Genomic DNA, 12,509 nt, shown 5'->3' with positions numbered 1-12,509 from the left:
AGGTGTCCATCCCATCCTCTAACTACTTATCCCAGTAAAGGTCACAGGAGGCCAGGAGCCTTGGTAAGCCCTACATCACAGGCACATACACATACAAGCACTCACACAACCCGTTCCACACTTTAGAGAATTTATAGACACCAATTAGCCTATGAATCATATTCAACAAAGATCCGAGACAAGACTGGAACCCAAAACTCACATAGATGTGAGGCGAATGTTTGCACCTTAAGTGTTATCAGCAGATACCCTTATAGTTTATTATATATTTACTGTATTTAAGATAAGGAGGACTAATTCATATTTTTATGGACTGACTTCATACAAATTTTGACCTTATTGTGTTCAAAGTGTCAAGGACAGACAAAACAGCAGGCATCCAGACAAATCATAGAAATTAGGAACTCCGGGATGTAATTGAGGTCTTGACAGGAACTGTCATGGAGTCTGGAGCCTTCATGCTATTTCCCATTCATGTCAAGGGAACTTGAAACTGACTAAACAAGAAAGCGAATGATTTCATGGTTAGAAGATGACTTTGGTACTTAAAGGGCAGAAAAGTTGAAAGATATTTGTCTCAAAGTGTAGCATGCTGAAACCTGCCAAAAAAAAAAAATAGTGTTTTCAAGTGAAGCAGTTACGTCAATCCACCGAACGAGCTATCGCGGCGTAATATTTTTGTAGAACAGTAGCAATATTTTTATAAACAGAAATTCTTTATCTACACTGTATACATGCATAATAAATAGAGGTCCATCAAAAATGACAAAAAATATACTGAGGATGGAGCAAACATTTCTCTGTGGAAGTATGGCTGGATATCAACCCACAAGGGTGATCTCATAACTAAAATGTAAAGGATTTGAGCTTTGTTGAGCTGTACCGTTGTGATAATGAAAGATATCTACCACATATGCATTTAATTTATCCAAGCATTTTATTTCCAAGATCCAGTACTCAAGCACTCAGAGTCTTAAGGCAGGCTTTTGTTGATCAGGCTCAAAACAAGCAATAAACATTACGTTTTACATCACACATACATAAAGAAAGTGATACACACCAAAAAAACAGGAACTGTATGCTGTAACTAAGAAATAAGAATCACGACGAACAACTGCAGAATAGGCACAGGGGTTTAAATTTTCACAGTTAAGTGCGGAGGGCATCGAGGATGATATTACAGAACACTCCTTCCCCTGTAGGGGGCACACAATCCCAAAGCATATGGGTCTCATAACGGGTGAGAAGCAAGGCAGGATAGGAATAATGGAACTCTTCAATAAGGGTGGGATCCAAGAAATCTTACGTTTGAACCCAAGAGCATTCCTCCAGTCTGTATCCCTCCCAGTCCCTGGTGATGTCAGGAGTCGAGAACGGCACTGACTGCATAAGTAGAAGGTAATCTAAGGTGGTAGGACACAGTTAATCTATCAAACTATAGGGAAAAGGCCAGTGAACTGTGAATTAAATTTTTTGATGAGAGCCTGAAACAGACCTTGACTGGACTACTGGACTTCCAGACTGGGGTGGTACTGAGGAGCAGGACGTCAGCACAGGTCTGCATTATAATTCTCGCCTCACAGCACACTGGATACACCCATGGGTAGCTAACCAGAGTTCCTCACTGAGCTTTGGACCATTCATCCATCTTGTATGCACACGGGGGTGGATTATAACCTTAAAATACACTGCAATCGGGTCAGGCTTGTGGATTGACTTATTTCTGGTCTGACGGTGGTATCCAAACAGGCCTGAGAAATAAACTCAAGACCTTAATCAACTCCTGCAGTCCAAGTGTCTAAAAGACACAGTAAAACAGAAGCTCTGCAATCTCAAATGCAGTGGGTAGCCCTTTTATGGAACTAGCCAACATCCCTTAGAGAATCCATCCAATGCCACAAGCATAGAAGTCAATCCCTAAGAGCAGGGGAAATCCACAACAAAATCATTGCCTATGTGGAATATGGGCCTTGGGGTTTTGGTTGCTTGGTAGAGGGAGGCATAGCAACACAGTGGTTAGTACTTCTGCCTCACGACTCTGGGACCAGGATTTAAGTGTCAGCCCCTATTTGTGTGGCATTTGCACACGAGGTTCTCTGGTTTCCCCCCACAAAAGCATCAGCATCACACAGCATCAGTAAATGTCATATGGGCGACGGTTCTGAAACTGACAACATGGTTGTTAAAATATCAGAGCTAAATAAATCATTTGGGACTCCTTCAGATTATTCTGAGGCTTTAGCCCCAAATCCCCCAGGCTCACAACACATCTGGCTGTCACCCCTAAAAGGCCAGCTTAATGGTAAGGGGTTCCTACAAAAATGCTTATATTATGCAACTTAGGTGGCTCACCCAGCCATTGGGTCAATTCTACCCCCACTGCCGAGCTGGAAACATCTACATCCATGACAGATTGCATCAAGGGGCCAAGAGCACAAGTGGATCTATTCTTCAACTCCCTGACGTCCTTGTCAGCATCTTTACTCCAAATGAGCCTGCGAGAACCTCCCATTAATAGGTCCGTGAGCTGTTTTGCAAAAGAACTGAAAAAGGATAAATCTGTAAAAATCAGAACACTAGTCAGCAAACATTAGAATTCTCTGTAAAACCTTAACACTCACAAGCCAATATTTCACTGCTCCCACATTTAGAAAGTCTGTTCGTACTCCTTCATTGAAAATTCCACATATAGTAGAGTTTCAGAGATTCACATTTCTCTAACTTAATGAAAATGAGGATCTTAACCCGGTTGATTATCACGTTCTTGCAATGTGACAACTGCATATGCATAGCACGCAATGTTAATATTAACATTACACATCATGCAGGCCTAATAGACAATGACGGATTTCCCAATGGCACGCAGGCAGAACCCCACTGATGAAGGCCTGGAAGAACAAAGGTGCAGAAAAGACCATAAGACTGCCCTCCCTTTGTGCATTCACATCAAGTTAGGACTTCGCAGGTCTAGGCTTTCACTAAGTTGCCCGAGGACCCCAGGAACCAGAGTTACTGAGTAACAATATTTCACTATAATGTTATTCAGGCAACGATACTCAATACAAGATAAAAAAAAATGGCATCTTTCTTTTCCACAATGAAGGAGCTGTCAGTAGTAGGTGAAGGAGATGGATGGACGGATGAAATCATGGTCCAGTGCTTCCTGAGACTCTAGCATGGAAAATATGTTGAGCATAAATCTGACAAATAGAAATAATGGTTCCAGGAAGCAGATTGACGGCATAATCCCAGGGTTGATGTGGAGGTTCCATATCCAGGAAGAACTCCTGGGGTCTAAGGACTCTACACCCATGTTGCTGCCTGTCCAGTAGCATTGCATTAGTACACTATCAAAGCCTAGTTTTTTTTCCCCCAAATGTCAAAACAATATTCTATCTATTCCAACTGTTTATCCATTACAGGGTCACTGGGTGGCCTAGTGCCTACCCCAAACAGCATAAAGCACTACATCCATGAAACATGCTATTTTTTCTTATTATAATATTGTACCACTGGAGGTACCCATGAGGCAGCGCAGCACGTTGGACCAGTGCCAACCCTGTAAATAATATAAATAGTTTCCCTGTATTTGATTTCCCTGTATCCTGTCATTCCTTTCTAAAGCTGCACAATACCTGTCACGGTTCTGTATGTTTCTAGTTGATATTTTTCAACTGTCAGTCAGCAGATGTGGGAATGTACACTGAAAATTTATTGCCAACTAAGAATACAGCACACATGCAAATGTGCAAACAAGCAGTGGACACAGGTCACTGTTGTTATAACATGCATTCAGCTATCAAAAAGGACCATGGAAGTTGTACCTCAGTGACCTAGAGTTAGACTTCAAAACCAGACTATTTTGGATCAGTCATCAGAAGATGCGGCAGAAGATATTCCCTGGTTGTATTTAAGGGAGCTTTTTATTTTCACAACAAAAGGGGACAAGGGTTGGTGGTGCTGATTGATTGTGATGATCAAAAATGATCGATTGGTGGTCTGATTTTAATTATAATTTAAAAACATGTCACAGGCCATCTAAAGCAGTGGTTCACAAACTTTCTACACTGTGAACAACCACCGAAAGTATTACGTTGTCGTAGAAGTTCTTGGGGAGGTGTTGGAAACATACGCTAGATGGCTGAACTGAAAGTCAAATTGTAAATCTCTTATAAATCACTCTCTTATCTTGCTTTGTATGTAACCTACATTTCAGACAAAGGTGACAATTGCTGGTTAGTGACTGTCAGATACCGTCACCAAATTACTAGTCTGATATTGCTGATTACAGATATTAGAACAGGCATCGCAATTGGCACTGTAGTGGTTTCCATCTGTGACCAAGTTATAAACATTCGATTTTGCGAATAAAAAAAAAATCCATTTATCTTTTTGTGACTCAGTTTTCCATATTGTTATGCACTGTAACTCTGCACTGTGCAATACAGTTTTAAACCAGTAAACAGTGATTTTTAAAAGTATAGACTGCTTTTTGTAAAATCAATAGATTTGAATGTGTAGTACTTTTTCCTTTTTACTTTAATAACTACTCCATTAATGAGTAAATTTACTCCATTATTTTCCAGTCCTGTATAGAGTACATATTTATTAGAGAACAGACCCAAATTAGCCTGTCATGTGCCATAATAAGAGGGATCACAAGCAAATAAAATGAGAATTTGTAGGACATCCAGGACTACAAAACCAGTTAAAACAGCTATGAAACTAATTAAAATGAAAACTTTGTTAACTGGTGACTATTGGCAAATATATATATAAACAAAACTAAAATATATAACTAAGCAAAATATAACTAAAACTTTTTTCCCATCCATCCATCACCATAACTCCTTAAACCCAAATGGGGTCACCAGTGCCTATCCCAGGAACAAGGGGCACAGGCCATCCACCCATCCAATTTCAGGAACCGCTTAATCTCATTTGGGGTCACAGATATTTTGTGTATATATATATATGGTAACAACACTATGCTGTTTCTTGCATTCCACCAGCTAACAATGTATTAAATTGGTACCTTAAATTCGTACTTTCATAATAAATGCTGAACAAGAACTAAATATGTATCCATCCATTTAACTCCTGAGGGGACCTGAACCCTAACCCTACCCCAGACAGCTTTAGGAACAAAAGCAGGGATACATCCTGAAGAAGAACCCAGTCCATAAACATGGCATGCATAAATGTACACTGGGCAATATATAAGTAGAAACTCACCTAAATGTACATTCTTGGACAGTTGGAGAAAATAAATGCACCCAATGGAAATTTACTCAGATATTGGGAAAATGTGCAAACTCCCAACACACTAAGTTAGGTACAGAAATCGAACCCACAACCCTGGAGGCTACAGTAATACTCATGCACCACCCTGTCCGTAGAATCTCCTTAGATAAATTAACTAATAATTACTGTTAATTATTGTTCTTGTCACCATCCTTAAAGTGTCAATTTGCGACCTGCAGAGTTGTTAACAGATGGCTCACATTTGCAATTACACACAAATAATCTGTTAAATTATTTGCAATATATGCAAGTTTCGCCGTCTGCTGGCCTCCTCGTGTTGTCTCATAAAAACTTTTTAATAATTAATTTAAACCATTTAATTTACCATTTAATTTCTTATGCCAGTCCCGCAATGTATCAGAAACAGTGATGGGGAAAGTCGCAATGCAGAAGGGTGGACTGTATATAAAGTGACTTTTTTAATGTAAAAAAAAAAAAATTCTTTCAACATGTGAAGAATTTTCAACTGGTGGACAGGTTTAGAACATGAACAGAGAACAGATGTCATGCATTTGTCTCACATACAAAACAAACAGTACGTGTGCAAATCAAATAAGATTCAAATTTTAATCTTTTTTAGTGCTTCACAGCTCTAGGGCTGAGGTTTCAAATCCCTCCCCCCACTCTATGTGTGTGAATTTTGCATACTTTTCCCCTGATATCCATGTTCCCTCAGGGTATTCCCATCTTCTTTCCCTTCCATGTAGTCAGGTGAACTGATGTTTCTAAATTTCCCAACATTTGTGTGTGTGTGTGTGTGTGTGTGTGTGTATGTGTGTGTGTGAGAGAGCCCTGGGAAGGACTGACATCCTGCCTGGCGTGAAAACCTTCCCTGTGCCCTATGCTGCCTGGGATAAGGTCCAGACCTCCCCATGACCCAGGACAAGACAGTTGGAAGATGGAGGGATTTATTTTCCTTCCCGTTTCCATTTTTTATGCATTAAATGATTATATTACATGCACACAAACCCCAAGGCACACAGCTTATACTTAAGCTACATTTGCAGATTATCCATATTCGTCACAAAATGGCCAGGAACAGGTGAAGGGAGACTGGAGACAGGACTGAGAACGGGGGACTCAGGATTTTGCTGCCTGGAGGACACTCCATTCCAGGCAGCACGATCTGGTCAGTACCCGGTTGTCCTCCGCCTGAGGTCCATGGTGATCACACATATGACGCCCATACAACATCGTATTTATGAAGCAAAGTTGATTCCATTTATATTATTTGAAGTGTGCAGCCACTATTAGCATGTTATCTAACCCCCCAACTCTCTCTTTCCGCAATCCATCCCACCCCCCAATTACTGCAGGACTGGTTTCACCCTGTCAGGTAGTGCTAACTGATAAAACATACAATGTATCTTATATTCCATACATTTTTCCATACATAATGGCTTTGTTTATGTATCACTACATGTATTTTATTTATTTATAGTAAAATATGTAGATAATATGGTTTCGCCATAAAATAGCAGGATGAACAGGTCAGGCAGTGCCAGAACATAAAATGCAGTGTATGCGTGGGCACTGCCAGGAAATGCAGTGTATGCATGGGCACTGCCAGAAAATGCAGTGTACGCATGCTCAAAAAAGCTGCCCATGTGTGAAGTACAAATCAGGCAGGCAGTAAGGAATGGGTAGGTAGACACCCCCTACCTACCCACACTGTGTCAAAAAGAGGCCAGGATACTGAAACGCAAAGAAAAATACAACGCAAAGGGAAACACACATTCCCTGAAGAAAAATGAGTACCGAAAAAAGTGAAAGGTAAAAAGAACTATCACAAGAAATATATATTGAAAAAATTTGGCAAAGAAAAGAAAAATCTCTAAATATATTCGTTTTGTTTGCAATATATAGGCCTACACGCTTTTGGTACACACTTTTGTTTGCAGTGCTATGTGGCTTCAATTTCACTCCATACATTTAACTTTTGAACAACTTGGTTATGGTTCATTCATTCATTCTTTCATTTCTTCGTTCATTCATTTCAGAGAGTCATGTGAAACAGCTCAGCGGAGGTACAAAACAGCACTGAAAAAATAATGTCCAATTTTGAATATAAACATTTAACTGAACAATCTAACAGTTTAACACTTGAAAAATCTGTTTACATTTCAGGCACTTGGATATTTAGTTAATTTATTTTTTCTCCATATAATAATGTGTAAAAAAATTAACATACACAAATAAACCATGTTTCATTCTGACTATCTGCCCTGCCTTTAAAAAAAAAACATAACAATAACAATATTTAGCTCTGAATAAAAAATTAAGAAACCACAGCAACATTTTTAGTTTCACTCATTTCTCAATTTGTGGGTATGCTTCTGTGTAAAATATACAATTGTTTGTACGCTCCAACCTGGCTCTTCTCTGTTTCTCATTAATGAAGGGCTTCTTCATTGCTTTATGGGACTTCAGCCCTACTTCTAGGAGCCTGTTACGAAGTTGTCCTAACATTGCACATCATACCACTAAATGTTTCCCATTCTTTTGAAGGTCACTTGTTGTCATCCTCTGATTCATGAGGCACTGCTAGACAACTTGATAGTTCTCCCTGCCATAAGAAAGTCTCTTCTGCTCTCTGCCTGGCTGTTTTTTTTGTCATTCCCAGTGTCTCCTGCTTCACATTGTTCTTGTGTACTGCTGTCTTACAAATTTTGAGCCTGGAAGCAACCTGCTGCTCAGCATAGCCTTCCGCCAGCTGAACCAGGATTAAACAATGCAGACTTTCTTTTTAAAAAATGGAGTGGTCTCTTATTTTTTTCCAGAGCTGCATACAGTATATCAAATATCGATAAATATTCCTAAAATACTGAGATATTATTTTACAGTCATTTCACCATACCGTTATGTACTCAAGCACTAAAAATGACTAGAATTCTCATCCCTAGCAGGCACCCCGCTATAGGTGCCACAAACCGGTTGGCACACAGTTGGCATCCACCTGAAGTCCCTGGATTACTGGCCTGAGGAAGTAGGACTTATAAACACAAAAGGAGACAAGACAGGATGGAGAACAGGACTGGACTGGGGGAGACCAAGACTAGAGAGAGGGTTGAAGCCGGGACAGGATGGAACAGGGCGCCAAGGCTGACTCCTTTGATATGAAGTCGAGCATTCAGCCATAAAGAGGCTTCGCACGGGTGTCGGGAGATTGGGATGCAGATGTGAGTACAGAAGGTTTATTAAACAATATACAAGGTTGATTAATAAGATGATTGGGATAACAAAGAAGACAAAGACACTACTACTCACAACAAACACTCGACTCATCAGCCAGGGCCTAAGCCCTTTCATATAGAGGGGAAAACACAGGTGCAGGGCATGACGGCAATCAGGGCAGGGCAATTGGTAATTACTAGACATAATAGGGTAGGCCTGGCAATATGAGGCTGATTTCCTTTAACGTCTGATTTTTATTCTGTAATCATAGATAATGGCAAACCAGCAAGGTGTACGGTGTACAACAAGGTATAAAAGTATTATGTGGCTGAAAACCTAACTAAAAATTCTTTGCAGTTATATTTTGTGTCACTAACGTAGGCCTGCAACTTCAAAATAGATGTCATCATATTTGCTGTTACTGTACTATTAGTCTTATTTAGTCGAAGCATTTATCCTATTTTAAATTTTGTGATTTCACACAGTAACTGTAAGAAACGAAATACCCTACTGGGATTAAACACCATAATATCTGCTGATAAACTACATAAGTGTCATTTTGATAGATTTGTATCACATAAATAAAGCAGACCTTAACCAGTATGTGTAAATTCATTACAACGGTGACGTCACTCCTTGGATTACAACCTGGAGTTTGATTCCCTAACCTAAGCAGTCAGATATTTGCATCAGATGGTTAATCCGCTTGTATGCGTTATATTTTGAAGGTTGTACTGTAACGGTGCAGAGAATCCCTTCTCAAATGTATGTCAAAACTGTAAAGTAGTAAAAATAATTCTATTCATCATTTCATCATCACGTTTTGCAACCATTACCTGTACAACTTTTTAAACTGAAATCAGAACTGCATTACAAAACCAGAAATACACTCTGCACTCCACGAATCCAGCGAAAGTCTTTATACATAATTAGGTTGTAAAACTAGTTGAGGCGTCACGTTATACGCATTATAATTTGTATTGGGTTTATTCCACAAATTTGAATAATATGCTGAAGATTCGTCGGACACAAATCAGTTGAACCAGGAATAATTTACGCGTGCTCCCTTTAATGATTCACTTTGCAATGAAGGAAAAACAAATAAATAAAGCGCAACCAAAGGCAGTGCATCGAAAAATTACATTCAAGTTAGTTTGAACTACGAGCACATTATGTTTATTTTTACTTGTTCTCAAAGATTAAAAATACTCTATTTGGGTTATATATTACGTATGTTCTTACGTATCCCATAGAAAAGTAATAACGCAGAGCAAAGCAGCTTCACAGGTGCGCAACTCGTGTGGCATTTACAAAACTGCGTTTCGAAAGTAATCAAACGGCAATATATATTATTTAAATTCAGTTATAAAAATAGCCACCTGCCATCAAAAAGAAAGCGTAGAACACAAAAAACGTAATTTTCATCAGGTTACCATACGTTTTTATATATATTATTTTTATTATTAGGCATATTATTGTTGCAGTTAATCGTTATTAAACTCTCGTTTCCATTGAGAATAACTGCATACTCGAAGGCACACATATTATCATGTTACGTTTCTCTACATTTCTATTTGTTATAGAAGATCAAAAAAGGTTTACTTTAACCTACTTTACTGCGTTAAAGTAACACAGGAGTCTTAACCCAGCAGAGCGGTAACATCATAAGCCGCTCGCAGATTTACTGACGCTCATATATAAACCCATCAACTGCTGAGCTGCTCTTATACTCACCTTTTCCTTGCTGTGGGACAGACGCGCTTACGAAAAGGGCGATGAATACGTATAACAGTCCCATCCTCTTTTACAGGTATATGATCCACGATTATAGAAAATAACAATAAAACAATAATAAAACTTTAGTTCCGTATGGTTAACTGCAGTAATAAATAACAGTATCCACAGAGCTGACCTTTGCAAGTCGTTTTTTCAAAGAAAAAACAATTCTGCCTACAATGCTGAATGTTTTAAGGGTTGAGCTTTTCTGCCCTGATCGCTTAACCGCAGTAATAGCCTAATAACGGAGGGAATGTGAGCTTGTGGGATGTGGATCTTATTCTACATGCAAACACAGAGAGAGAGAGAGAGAGAGAGAGAGAGAGAGAGCTGTAAGCAGACGGAGGCGGAACACCAATCGGGGCGCTGTTTTGCTGATAAAGGCAACCTCTGCTCCTCCCCACACATGTTAGCACTGCCAATACATAACAACGTGGAATCTAGCTGGGATGGGCCAAGATGATTTTATTGCTCAGGATTGTAGTCACTAGGAAAAGGCAACAGAAAACCTTTAAAACGGATGAAAATTAAAACAGAATAAGTACACAGGAATGCTTCTGTACTGCTATATAGAACTGTGGAGGGAAGGTGAGTGTCCTAAGTGGGACCTGAGCCGATCCCAAGGACAGGCACAAACCTGAGGTACACCCTGGATGGGATGAATTTTCCAAATATGCACTACCACAGTAAAAAAAAAAAGGTCTTTCAAAACAATTGTTATGTTACATTGTATATGGCTGAAAAGTATTTCTTCAATTCCTTAGCAGAAAAGCAAAACAGCAGTGGTATCCAAAATAAACCATAGTATCTTAATGTGTGTCTGTTCATCTACTTTCTGTGATCGCTTGTCCTATTCAAGGTTGCGGGGGTCCGGAGTTTGGGGCACAATGCAGAGATCAAACCAGGATGGGGTGTCAACCCATTGCGGGTCTTAATGTGTACTGAACTAAAACATATGTTAACATAGACAAATCAAAATGTGCATGCCTTCCTCTCACTTAGAAAGCAAACAAATAAAATGGCATTTTGCAATACTGTAATGCATTACATCTGCTGCCAAGTATGCACTGAGTTTTTGACAAAGAGCTGTTTGTGAGGCAGGGTGGATGCAGCAATGGTTATTTTAAAGAGACAGATTCAGGAATTGTGGGAAGTAGTTAAACAGATAAAAAGAGACATATTTCAGTTTTTCACTATGCTTCCATTTTATGCTTTCATGTAAGTAAAAGTAGTAAAAGTCATTTTGATTTAAGAACTGGAAAGGAATGGAAGACTGGAGGTAATTATAATGTAGCATATTTATAATATGCAGGACAGAAAGAGGTGATGACACCTACTTGCAGGTACTGCCTAATTATGGTTGCATTGATCATGAAGCTCTTGAAAAATGTGGAATAATGCAAGATGCTTTAATATAAAATAATACCATTAACTAATTGTTCTATAGCAGAGCATGTGTCTTTCTATCCGTTCATCTACCAATCACTTCAATACAAAACAGGGTGCTAATAAACTTCTCATTCACCCTCCCAGCAGTCCCAGATCTTACATCCATCCATCCATCCATCCATCCATCCATCCACAAATAATCATTTTTGTCCCAAGAAGAAAAGCCTCTAGTTTTTTAAGGGATGCTGGAGATGGTGACAGCAAAGGGCAACAGCCATCCAATACCAATCGCAGTTCACCATGGTCAGATTTCTTGACTTATCGGCTCGGAATTCTTGACTCTAAGATTGTTGGAGCTGGGGTGATTGATCAACCAATGTTGTAAATTTTGTTTCCCAGTGTGGGAGTCTGCCTATTGATCTTGCACTGCACAAATAATAAAGTTCAAAGATGTTTAGTCTTGTTATTATAGATGGAAAGCATTTAAGTTCATTCTGGGGTTTCATACAAACACCCTGATTGAATTTGTTCAGTAGTGTATTCGAGGGTGCTATCATCTTGTTACAGGGGAACATTATGAGGTCACGGAGTTCATACCCTAAGCTGTACCTAGGCTCATATTACTCAGTTGTCATACAATCATGCAGAGGAATTTGTAGACCTAATAAAGATGGCTTCCCATATCATTATAGATTTGCTACCTTGTTTAACACTGTGGGAACAGGTGCCTTGGAGGGGCATGGATACCCTGACAGACTTGGGGGTCCCAGGACTTTACAGGAGCCTCTTGATACAATAAATATGAGACACCCAAGATACATTATACATCTGCTCAGTAACATTTATCACGTGGGTCCACCTCCCAC

At 39.3% G+C, this 12,509-nt stretch overlaps 1 protein-coding gene across 1 annotated transcript in view; it reads right to left on the bottom strand.

Annotated features, from left to right (window-relative positions):
* Positions 1 to 10,544, bottom strand: part of LOC125725646 (EGF-like repeat and discoidin I-like domain-containing protein 3) — an 80,645-nt gene extending 70,101 nt beyond the window's left edge. Inside the window, exon 1 of the mRNA XM_049002517.1 lies at positions 10,213 to 10,544. Coding sequence (XP_048858474.1) covers positions 10,213 to 10,276 — 64 coding nt within the window. The 5' untranslated portion in view covers positions 10,277 to 10,544. The remainder of the gene's footprint in view (positions 1 to 10,212) is intronic.
* Between the last annotated feature and the right edge of the window lie 1,965 nt (positions 10,545 to 12,509).

Source organism: Brienomyrus brachyistius, chromosome 2 (assembly GCF_023856365.1).
Source record: "Brienomyrus brachyistius isolate T26 chromosome 2, BBRACH_0.4, whole genome shotgun sequence".
Lineage (NCBI taxonomy): Eukaryota > Metazoa > Chordata > Actinopteri > Osteoglossiformes > Mormyridae > Brienomyrus > Brienomyrus brachyistius.
This window is presented reverse-complemented; position numbering and strand designations above follow the sequence as displayed.